Source organism: Macrosteles quadrilineatus, unplaced genomic scaffold, assembly GCF_028750875.1.
Source record: "Macrosteles quadrilineatus isolate MER2022 unplaced genomic scaffold, UCM_ALF_1.0 Scaffold_4__1_contigs__length_99947679, whole genome shotgun sequence".
Classification (NCBI taxonomy): domain Eukaryota; kingdom Metazoa; phylum Arthropoda; class Insecta; order Hemiptera; family Cicadellidae; genus Macrosteles; species Macrosteles quadrilineatus.
The window spans coordinates 8435933-8448410 of NW_026542597.1; the positions used below are offsets into that span (position 1 = coordinate 8435933).

The following is a 12478-nucleotide window of genomic DNA, read 5'->3' on the forward strand; positions in this document are numbered from 1 at the left end:
TGAAAATCTATTTCTATACATTTATAATGGAGTCAATATTTCTATAGCCCAGTAACCTAGCTTTTGTATTTTTATTTTAAATACACAAATTACCATTAGCTGCATCCAAACAAAACAGCTGTTACAACTACAACTTTACTTGCAACGTTACTACTTCGAAGGCTGGGGCCTGGATTAAAAGGTGCCCGTGCCAGAGAAAAACACCCTCCATTCAAATTCATATATATACAAATTAATATATGAAGTGGCCAAATTCTATATTAAATAATTGTTAAGTCTAGAGAAATTAGCTGAAAACTGCTGCCTGATAAATCCAAAACAGGTATGTGTATTGTGTATTCTATGTTTTCAAAGCAGAAATTATAGAAAAATTAGTCAAGTTTAAACAGTGTTTTGATTTGAATGAATGGGTTGTAGTTCACTTGCTTTGTATATCTGAATCCGTTGCTGGTAGAGTGGCAAAATGTATTGTACGTGTCATCGGGAAAAGTGTTTACGGTACTCACATGACATTAATGCTACTCATGATACTCCCACAGTTTTGTAGCGTAAAATACTATCACAAGTTAGCTTTCCTTAAGGCCCGTTAAAATGTATCATAACTTACACTTCATTGAATACTAACTTACTAAGACTAACCAGGGAGAGACAGAATTACAGAAGGTATATAGTTACATCAGCTAGGCCTACACGATTGCCAGTTGTTATCAGCACAAGCATAGATAGATAAATGAAGGGTTTAAAAGTAAAATTACTTTCAGGTATTTTTTAATGTTCCTTTATCAATAGACACAATATTTGATAGTACATAAATTACAATAAATATTAAAAAGTATGAATGTAAAAATATTTTTGACATAACTATATATAAAAAATGAGATCATGTTACATACACGATATTAACCAAAAATCCAGTTTGGCACAAAACTGAATAGCCTACAGCGTTATGAAAATAGCAGCTTACAAAATAAACTACAGAAGGTAAATTATATTAGTTGTGATTCACAATATGAAATAGCAATAACCAAAAATAAATATTTTACATAATTTGGATTGACACAACTTTAAACACAAAGAGTTATAGCTGAGAAATTTGAAAACTATTACTTTACTTTCACTTTCAATGCTTTTCACCTTCCCTGGGAAATTTTACTGAATAATAATTTGTTTAAATTTAAAGTCACAAAGACAAATTATGATCTTTACCAGATTATAATAATCACCACACCAATTTTACAACCTTTGATTACATTGACTGACTATAAATGATTTGTGTATTGCAAAGCACTTAACGGGATCAGTGAAGTTTTCCCTTTATTTGTCTTATATCTTCATTTCAGCCAAATTTAATAAATTGTCAGGATTCTCTAGTGTTATAAAACTAATACAGATTTACTTTCCCAGAGTTTTCACACTACTTCAATATTAATGATTCAAATTCCAAATACATATTATGTAATATGTTACTTAAAATCACTAGGTACGTAGAAGGTAAATTATTTGTTTCGTTATTATAAGATTGAGGAAGAATCGCAACAAATTTTGTTATTGTTTTTAAACACCAGTTAAATTATGAAGATGGACAGCATAAAAGAACTAGACCTACTATTTATCTAACCACAAACATGTTTTGAAATCCAAATACAAGAGATACATTATGAAGATGATGAACAGTATGAAACAACTTCTAATCGTTATCCCAAATACAATCACTTTACTTTACAGATTCTTTATAAATTCCAATACAATCAACTTAAAAACTATTATTAGAGTAAATAAATTCATAAAATTAGGACATTCAAAAAGATTACTGCCAGAACAAAATCACAATTTTATGCAGTACAGTACAGTAATAAAATGCTAATGCTAAAACTACTAACTAATGTAAAACATGTAAGCACAGTAGACTCCCCATTATCCTCAAGTGGATTAACCATGATGCGGATTAACAATGATAACAACAAAATCAAAAAGAAAATTTTATGCAATTTAAATGTATGTTGTCCAGTTACGGCCAAGATAGTTTGAGGAGGCCTATAATTTCGCAGGTAGACTAAAGAATTGTCATTGTTTACTTCACCTAACATCGATGAGTCACTGATTACAACCAATGAGTTGAAGTTCTTATGTGCGTCTTTATTATCAAGGATGATAGAGAGTCCACTGTTAAGTCAAATTTAAAATAGACATTGATGACCTTCATAGAAGGGACATGAGTATTAAGGTTTGGCAAATCTAATTTGCCAGGAACTAAAAAGATTTTAAATCATTAATGATTATTTTATAATACAATAAAGGAAAACAAATGATTTGTTTCACAGGGAGTTTTAAAATAATGTATGAGGAACAAAAATTGTATGTAAAGATACAATTTAACAAAAAAGAAAGTAATAAAAATAAAATACACATTGTAGACAAAAGATAAGAGAAATATAATAAATTCAAGGCAAAAAGGCCAACAAATAAATAATTATAGTATATTTTGTAAAATAATTAATGTTAGGATACGCTCTTTATGGTTTCTGTATAAAAACCTGCAAAATTAATCCCACTACTCAGCTATTAAGAATACAAATGTCAAAAATAAATAAGAGTAGGTATATTTCTAAAACATCCTCAGGCATCAATATTATTGACTTTGAATCCCAATAGTGTGATAAGTTAATGATTTTACTATGATCAAAAAACTTTGTAAGAAGCAGGGAAAGAAAGTGGGACTACCTTTATACAAACAACTTTCTCATCAGAAACATGACACAAATGGAAACATTAAGAAAGCTCAATGATAGATTAACCGGCTACATGTCACACTCAGTATATTCCAATCCCATATGTTTTACCTAAAACTGAAATGGTTCAATGGTTCCTAATCCTTCTTCTTGGGTTTCTTCGGGTTCCTGCTTCGAGACTTTGCCTTACACAAAGGACAGATGGGAGCGTTGCGGTGAATCTGCTGATGGCAAGACAAACACGACTTCATGGGCGGCGGTTGTTGCCTAACAAGACAAAACACATACCAATAGATAAAAATCAAAACATAAATAAATTTGTAATGTGAAATTACAGTTATCTCTGGTCATTGATTAGAACACTTTCCAAAACTCCTGGGTAGCTGAGATATTACAGTACTTGCCTAGCAATCAAATGGTTGATGGTTCGATCCTGACAATTTTCAGTTACTTTTTTATGGTTCAAAAACTGTACTTGGCTGTCCTAATTTGCCTATAAGTAGGGGCCTAAATGATCCTGGCGACAGAAAATTGTTTTTTTTTTTGGATAGCTTGCTGCGTGAGTTCCCATTTTGTTAATTTATTGTTTAAAATTATTTGATACTAGAGGTATAATGTATTTTATTATAAACTATTTTATAATGCATACCTAAATAATAATAAAAATGTGAATAGTAGCTTTTAAATTAAAAAAATATTTTCTCTTATAAACTGAGGTTGGAAACTGAATTTTACTACTGTACTCAAAACAAAGGAACTTGAATTTTACTGGTAATATTAAACTCTCATCTCCAAATTTGAAACTAGATACATAAATTTTGAACACAGTTAATTTTAGCCTGCCTTCAAAGCTTATATCACCATATAGACTGGGACGGTGGTGTTGTCCTGTAAACCAGCTACTAGGAGGTCACGAATTGTGGATATTTATAGGCATGCACTGTGGATGTGATACTCCCTGGTGTGGATTAACATCACCACGAGTGAGTACTACGACTATTCGCAGTACTATCCTGATAATTAGACTAATTTGTTAATACCTAGGCAAAAATGTGGTTCGAATGCCACTATAAACTGTAGGTCCCTTAGTTGTCATTAGCCGTATGGGCTATTAATTAACAGCTCTGTCTAAGGAAAACAGCTCTGTCTAAGGAATAGGTTGGCCTTAGTCACCAACAAGACTACAAGATCGCGCCACTCATATTTGGGTTAAATAAGCACATACAGAAGAATCTCGCTAATTCAAATTTCAGAGGAAAGCCAATATATTTTGAACTATAGGAAGTTTGAAATATATAAAGTTTGAATTATAGAGGTCAGAATAAATCAAATTCGAATTATGAAAGTTCCAGTTTTAAGTGTTGGGAGTTTGAGAGAACTGAGACTAATGAACACATCGTGGGAACATCAATAAGAGCGTCAGTTTATGTTTGAACATGCATATTTTTTGTTCTAAATTTAAATTACAGAGGCTTACGGTAATGCAGTTTGAATTGTAGAGGTTGATTTCGAATTTTGGACGTAACAATTTGAATTGTAGAGGCTCAAGTAAGTGCAAAATTTGAATTGTAGAGGCTGCATTAAGCGTAAAAATCACTTTGAATTATCGGTATATTATTTTTTGAATTTTAGAGGTTTTCGAATTATTGAAGTTCGAATTAGCGAGGTTCTACTGTAATTAGTGGTGTCCCCATCTAAAATAATTAATTGATTGAATAGGTGTGAGAAAGGATAGGATAAGCAGGCTTACCTTAAAAAAAATGTAGGCATCCCACTTCATTCACTACAGAACACAGAAGAAAACACACAAAATAAACACTGGATATTTCGAGGCCACTGGCCCCTTTCTCAACATGGAGAGTCACATTAGATATTATGAGTCTTTCACTAGGATACCTAGATATTAAATTTCTTTTAATATCTAATGTGACTCTCCATGTTGAGAAAGGGGCCAGTGGCCTCGAAATATCCAGTGTTTATTTTGTGTGTTTTCTTCTGTGTTCTGTAGTGAATGAAGTGGGATGCCTACATTTTTTTAAGGTAAGCCTGCTTATCCTATCCTTTCTCACACCTATTCTCAGGCAATTAGCCCTTTCTCTCCAAACCTAATTGATTGAATAGATTGATTGAGCTTTATCCACCTCTGAGCTCTTCCTTATAGGAGGGTTTTCCCTTGTGTAAGGGATTAGGATCATATATCACATAGTTTGTTCAAAGTTTCCGTTGATTAACCATCGTCCTGGTTTAAAATGATTCAGGTTCTAGGCCTACTTAGCGACTAAGGTTGTACCTGAATGTAGGTGCAGGGCCAGGCACGGGTGGCATGGGTCGGTGGTGATCTATCTTGCTAGAGCTAGGCAGTAACTGCAGTGGAGGCTGCACGGGCGCCAGGAATGCAGAAGCTGCTGCAGCCTGGTGGGCGTGCGCGAAACTGGTGATTGTAGCGTTCTCTGGCCGCCAGTCTGTCTTGAAATGCTTCTCAAAATAACTCCGTGCAAACATCCTAAAACAGACCAGCAGTTCTCATCTTTGGTACATAGGATGGCTTGTTATATAAAAAATATCCTTTTTTGTCCTAGGACGCTAGGCACGAGCCCGGAATTGTTTTTCACATTACTTCAGGCAATGCCTGCAAGTAAAGAAAATACATTACCGGGTATGTCTTTTTTTACTATATTTAGGCTACTTAGAACTATTATTTTCTTACGTATCCAAAAACAATTTATACGTTCTAGTAAATAATGTATAACCATTCAAATAAAACATATTGAAATGTATGGTAAATGAAAGAAGCTTGAAAAACAACAGATGTCCAATCTACTTAAAACTATTTTTTATCCTCGGTTACTTAATTATTCTTCCTGCACCTCCTGAGATTTTAACTACGGTACGGTATATAACAAGTAGGCTATAATATGTAACACTTGATACAAAGATATATTTAACCACTAACCAGAGGGCTACAACAATTAGTATGCTCACCCAATAATAAATTTAATGCTTTAATGTATGTGTCCCACCATGTTCTTCTACTTGAAACAACTAACTTAAATAAATTTTGACCGATGCTAGAACATATAAACTGTAAACCAAAAATATTTTGGAAAAGTTATAGCCATCTTACTCAGGTGTAATTAATCCAGCTTCTTCTTCATGAAGTTCAGGTAATCTCTCAAGACCAAGGTAGTCTCGCCTCATCCGATCTATGTCTAGTTTTAAGGGCCTGTAGTCCTCATGCACTCGTCTTGCTCGATCAATGCACCGGCCTCGAGCTTCTTCAGCTTTCTTTATGACATTCTCCATCTAAATCATTAGGTTAATTAAAACAATTGTCGCTTTAAGAGTATAAGTAAAGTAGAACAAATGTTAATTTACATTCACCAGTCCTCTACTTAGGCTAAGCATATTACGCATTTTGACAGCAATGTTTAAATTACAATTAGTAAATCGGCTTAAATAGGCCTAGCTGCCTAAGTTTGGTGGCCTTTAAAAAAGAAACAGTAAAAATTGTTACATTTTTTTATAGCTTACTCGATTCACAAAATTTAGGTGGTTTTAGGGGAAGAAATCTATTATATCCTAATTATCCTCCACTACACCCTACCATAAAACACAGCTCAACAGCTGAAGCAACAAGTAAATATAAACAAACATTTATTCAACCTGTCAATCAGCTGCAACATAGGTACATTAAACAAAAAAAGTTGTGGTGTAACTTCCCCTTACACCACCTAAATTTTGTCAATAAGAAAAAAATCAATTGATAAATAAAACATATAGTTTACCGCATTTATGTCAGCATGGATCTGCCTGAGTTCTTCTACATGAGCCATTTTTTCCTGCATTAGAAGTTCCATCTCTTGTTTGTATTCTGAAAGACATTTTTCCTCTTGCTCAGAGGCTTCCACTTCTTGAACAATCTTTCCTTTCAGCTTTTCAAGCTGCAATGTTTTACACCTGAAAGCATTTTATTTTACAGAATATGTTCTGAAAGGAAGAGATATCTTTTTCAGGAATTTTCTGTAGCCTAGGCCTACCTATTTTCATTACAATGAATGGAGGCAACCCCAAATAAAAGGCCAGATTAACTTCAACAATTCAATCACCTAACTTAAAACAATGTTTTTATTTTAATACAGCCAAAATTAAACACAGTCCCATTATTTAAAAAAAGGAATTAAATGATTTACTGTCATCAAAATTAAGTTAACTAATAGTTCATGGCAATCGTCAAAACAAAGCAAAAACATCAAGATGGTATAGTTTTGGCTTTACAATGAGCAAGGCCAATTAAGTAAGACATATTACACTTGACTAACCAACACAAAAGACTTCACATCCCATTGTAAATTTTGAAGTTCGTTTTCCGTGTCTAGTTGATTGCAAGCATTTTTGAAATTATTATTTATTGTGTTTAAAGCCCTATTTCAAAAGTGCAAAAACAGTCATGATAGATAACATAAATCAACAACTCGATTCATTATACCTAAGTTAAACTTTAACTTCCCTATTCGGTCAAAATTCGTTACGTGCCCACAACTCTATTTTTTACCAATTACAATTGTAAAACTTATTGAAACCTTTTATATGTAATAAATAATTAAACATAGCCTACAATACTTATAAAAGGTTTTTTGATCACAGGCTAAAACCAATAGTCCACTAGATAAAACCAATAGTCCACTACCCCACCACCACCCTACTACAATAGAAAGCCAGAATAGACTCAAACAAACAGACAATCTCAAAATATTACATTTAAATATACAAAGAGGTCTCCTAAACAAAATTTACCGTCTAATGGTTGAGCTCCATACGCATACACCTGATCTCCTAATTATATCGGAGCATGGGCTGAAAGCTGATGAAATAACTGTTGTAAATATTAAAGGCTACACTTTGTGTGCTAGCTTCTGTCGAACTCAATATATGTGGGGGGGTATAGCGCTATTCAGAAAGAATAACCTGAAGACTGAAATAGAAGACATTCATTTCAGGAGTCTTCGGCCTTTTGGACCAATCACACCTTAGGTGTCTTCGTGTAGGGGACCAAAGTAAGTTAGACCTAAGTTACACAATTGCAGACGAATCTGTAACCTCAAAATTACGCCCTCGCGTCTGGTGGTAGACTGAGTCGAGGTAGGAAGGTAGCAGGAGAAACAAGTCCTGCACCCGAGCGGAGGGATCAGGAACTTGAAAATATTACGTCATCGGACCGAAGATACCACTCTAGGGTTGGTCACAACTAATGAAGCAAGGTTTATTTTAGTCAGTAACAAAGCTAAGTTAACTTGCAGAGATCAATTCGCTGCATTCTACACTCGACCTTCACTCTAATAAGGACACGTACCTAACTTAAGTGGTGTCCATTTCAATATCAGTACTTAAGTTTTAATCGATAATAGGCTAGTAGGCCCTACTCTAATATAAGTTAAATACATATTCAACAAGGTCTAGCCTAAAACAGTAGCCTACAGTAAGTTAACTTAAAATAAAGTTGAAATTCTTGCTGGCTAAACACCTGCCCAATTTTACTAGCACAAGCCTAGGCCAAAAAGAATTCTTTTTAACCTAGGCTAGCCTACTAGAAAAATAAAGGCGTAGGTGGTTGCTGAACTTTGGATTAGGCTAGCCTAGTCCTCCTTATTTTTTTAAGAAGGCCTGACAAATTGAATGGTTATTAACTTATATCTAACTTAGGCTTAAGTTATGTTTGAAGAAAAACTTAAATAGGCCTAAACTTAGCTAGTGTAATAAACCTTAACTAGGCCTAGGCCTATATTTATTTTGAAATTCCACATTTAAGTTTACTTACTTGATTTCTTTGATAGCCTCCAACTTCGCTAGAATATTTCTTTCGTTCGTTGTCGTCATTTTAAAATTTTCTTTACTTCAAAAAACTATTTTACAACTATTTGAGCTAGATCCTTATCTTAAATATATATAAAATAAAACATCATAATTAATTATACTAATCTAATAAGATTTCATATCCATTGAACACATATTTAATGAATGTATAAAGATATCACTTCTGCATCACTCAACCACAAGACAAGAGAACGCTTTTGTTTACAAATTTCATCTTATTTGACGGGAGACGGGGACGGGACAATCAAAGAGGGAGGAACCAAGCAGAGCATTCCGTTCATTTTTGACGCGCTCTAGTCCAGGTCCATTGGACCTAAACCATCACTTGTCTACTCTTATACAAAACTCAATACCATAGATTAAACATTATTACATCCCCTTTTTTCTAGGGCAAAGATTTTATGTTGAACTATAGAAATTATTTACTATCGTTTCAATCCATTTAAACAGTTGTGAGTAAAGTAACTGAGTAGGAAACATTACCATAGAGATACATTCGCCAACGATCTTATTTGTTTTATAGCTGTAAATGTAGAGTTCTAAGTCGTAACTCAGATTTACCATATAAATAGGTATACTTATCAAGCTATTATCAATTACTTAAGATGGGGACGCCACTATGATTTTATTTTAATATGAAGGAAGGATGAGTGGCGCGATCTTCGTAGTCTTGTTAGTGACAAAGGACTAAGGCCGACATGGGACATGTTCCTTAGACCACCGCCGCCTTTAACCAGGCCGCGGCCTTCGAACTGGCAACATCGCAAGTGGTGTTGTAAAAGCTGTTTTGTTTGGAAGCAGCTAATGGTATTTTATTTTTGTATTTACGAAAGATTGGTTACTGGACTATGACAATATTTACTCCGCTTAAAATGTATAGATATAGATTTTTTATTCATATTGTTTTGGTTTTCAATTCTGTACAGTATGTATTATTTAAAATATTTTAATAAATATATGATCATAAATTTAAATTTATAAAGTGCGAATTAATGAGCTGATGTCACCTGTCTGCCATGTTATCTTATGAGACGTCTGTCACTAAACAACACCACTTGCGACGTTGCCAATTCTACCAGGCCGCGGCATCGATCTCTATTATTATTATTAAAATAATAGAGATCGATGGGCCGCGGCCTGTAGTTAAAGGTAGCCGTGCTTAGACACAGCTGTTAATTAATATACATCCAATTCAATGTGAAGGACGAGTGTAGACTGCAGAGTGAAGTGAGATGGCTTGATTATCTTTAATTACTGACTAAGGCCAGGCTTCATTAGCTATAAAGCAAGAGCCCATGACTGCCAGACCTTCGTTATTTTATAAAATCTGAAAGTTTCTCAGCAAATGCTCCCAATTCAGTTAAGAATGATCGGCGACTATGAAATTTTGATCTTGGTTACTTTGGCAACAAGGTAACAAAGGTCTGAAATTTACAAAATGTTCGCTATAGTATAAAGCTTGGTTCTTTCATATTTTCTTCAGAGGAATGTTAAAAAAACATTTCCTCCATTGTCAGACACTTTGTGTGGTTTAAACCCTCTGCCAGACACCCTTAAAACTTAGGTATGACGAAGATTAATTTTCGTCATTTTATAAAAGCTGAAATTGATATATGTTACTTGGGGAGCTATCAAAAGACGTTTTCTCAAAAGCCAAACACTTTCGTTGGTTACTTCATCTAGCCAGACACTTTAAAGTTTACCGTGATAAGCTTAACTGTTACCTACCTGCAAACAGTAGATTCAGTTCCTGTTTGCCTTTGCCCTTTGCCAAATGTAAACGATGAAATTGCTACTTTCTTCCTCACCAACCATATGTTTGATGTAAACATATGTTATATTTGCATTTAATTGTTTGTTATTTATTCCTGCACTCTGCAGTGTTTTGAAGTCACTGTTTGTATAACTACTGTACCTACTACCTATATTACTACAAACTTTTAAAGTGTCTGGCAAGATAAAATAACCAACGAAAGTGTCTGGCTGTTGAGGAAACGTCTCTTCATAGCTTCCCAAAGTAATATATATCAAATTCAGCTTTTATACTATGATGTAAATTTACGCAATTACGATTGGAAATAAGTTGTGATTTCACCGGTTACATTTGGCACAGTAACCTATTCCAAACTGTAACCGAAGTCACTGTTTGTATGTAGCAGTTAAGCCCACAACCACCTATTGTATTACAGCAGACTTTTAAAGTGTTTGGCCAGACGAAATAACCAACGAAAGTGTCTGGCTGATGAGGAAATGTCTCTTCATAGCTTCCCAAGTAACATATATCAAATTCAGCTTTTATACTATGATGTAAATTAACGCAATTACGATTGGAAATAAGTTGTGATTTCACCGTTTACATTTGGCACAGAAACCTGTTCTAAAATGGAAACTGTTTGCAAGTAATGGTTAAGCTTATCACGGCAGACTTTAAAGTGTCTGGCTTGATGAAGTAACCAACGAAAGTGTCTGGCTTTTGAGAAAACGTCTTTTGATAGCTCCCCAAGTAACATATATCAATTTCAGCTTTTATAAAATGACGAAAATTAATCTTCGTCATACCTAAGTTTTAAGGGTGTCTGGCAGAGGGTTTCTTTAAACCGCACAAAGTGTCTGGCAATGGGGGAAATGATTTCTAACATTCCTCCGAAGAAAATATTAAAAAGCCAAGCTTTATACTATAACGATGGTTATTTGCAAATTTCAGACCTTCGTTACGTTATGGTTGCCAAAGTAACCAAAATCCAAATGTCATAGTCGCCGATCATTCTTAACGGAACTGGAAGCAATTGCTGAGAAACTTTCAGCTTTTATAAAATGACGAAGGTCTGGCAGTCATGGGCTCTTGGGCTACTAGCACCATTTATTTATAGCCCAATATTATTGTATGTTAATACTGTTCTGTTAATACTGTTCAATGAAATGGCGACCATACATATGCTCAAGTGTGATCTTAATCACAGGTAAATAGTTTTTACTAAAGAGCTCTAACAATAAATAATTTGCACAGTTGTGTCCCATCATAGATAAAACATACTCCTTTAGTAGATTTCTCATTCTTATGGAAATTGTAAACATTATCCATAATATGGATAAGCTGAATACAATGTTATTGTTAGTTATGTTTGGTGCACTGTAAAGGTTAATTGTGTTTTGTTTACAATTAGTTTCTTGTTATTTCAGTTATCTATTGTGTTGGTTTAGTCTATGGTCCCATTTTGTAATGGTCTCCCTCTGGATTTATAACCAAGGAGCTAAGTTCACTATTGACAGGAGAGAAAATGTATTCAATGCCTACAAGCATACCCTGACATTAAACCCAGATCCAGAACAAGACATCAAAACATTAAACTACTCTATCTAGATTGTGTGACAAGGCCATTTATAAACGGCCACAACACAAGACACAACATTATTCTATTTAGATACAGACAACACATCTATATTGATACGAACAACAACAATACAACAATTATTGTATTTAGATACGCTGGGCACACTTCTACAATGGCAATTCAAAATTATATTTTGATGTGAATTTCCCTATAGGGAAGTAGCTATTACCGTAGGTTGCACGGTTTAAGGGGGGGGCTTTAAGACCTAGGCCTGGGACAGATTTACTTTTTCATTTTGATGTCCCTAGAGGCTAAAAACACTAATCGTTCAAAATTATATATATATATAGGGTTATATATGTGTCCGTGAACGCGATAACTTGAGTAATATTTGTCCGATTTTGATGAAATTTAGCTTGAAGGTATATGTCGGGATAAACTTGAATGAGTTCGCACCAGCATGATCGGACCATGGGAACAGGGTTTAATGGGGGGAAAAAATTGGGTTTTCCCATTTTTGACCCTAAAAAACATTTCTCTCCGGAC

At 34.2% G+C, this 12478-nt stretch overlaps 1 protein-coding gene across 1 annotated transcript; it reads right to left on the reverse strand.

Annotated features, from left to right (window-relative positions):
* Positions 1-1326: 1326 nt before the first annotated feature.
* Positions 1327-8806, reverse strand: LOC128993541 (zinc finger C4H2 domain-containing protein). The gene is made up of 5 exons (XM_054417512.1): positions 8545-8806; positions 6515-6686; positions 5854-6032; positions 5020-5232; positions 1327-2996 (listed from the first exon to the last, which is right to left on the reverse strand). Exons 1-5 carry the CDS (start codon positions 8601-8603, stop codon positions 2867-2869), a joined length of 753 nt encoding a protein of 250 aa, XP_054273487.1. The 5' UTR covers positions 8604-8806; the 3' UTR covers positions 1327-2866.
* Positions 8807-12478: the final 3672 nt, after the last annotated feature.

What these genes read in the sequence shown, in the direction of transcription:
- LOC128993541 (XM_054417512.1), bottom strand. Translation starts at nt 8,603, where the DNA reads ATGACGACAACGAACGAAAGAAATATTCTAGCGAAGTTGGAGGCTATC. An exon ending in TCCATGCTGACATAAATGCG is followed by an intron (nt 6,033 to 6,514) that starts GTAAACTATATG and finishes CTAATGATTTAG; the next exon opens with ATGGAGAATGTCATAAAGAA. An exon ending in GCTGGATTAATTACACCTGA is followed by an intron (nt 5,233 to 5,853) that starts GTAAGATGGCTA and finishes GGTCTGTTTTAG; the next exon opens with GATGTTTGCACGGAGTTATT.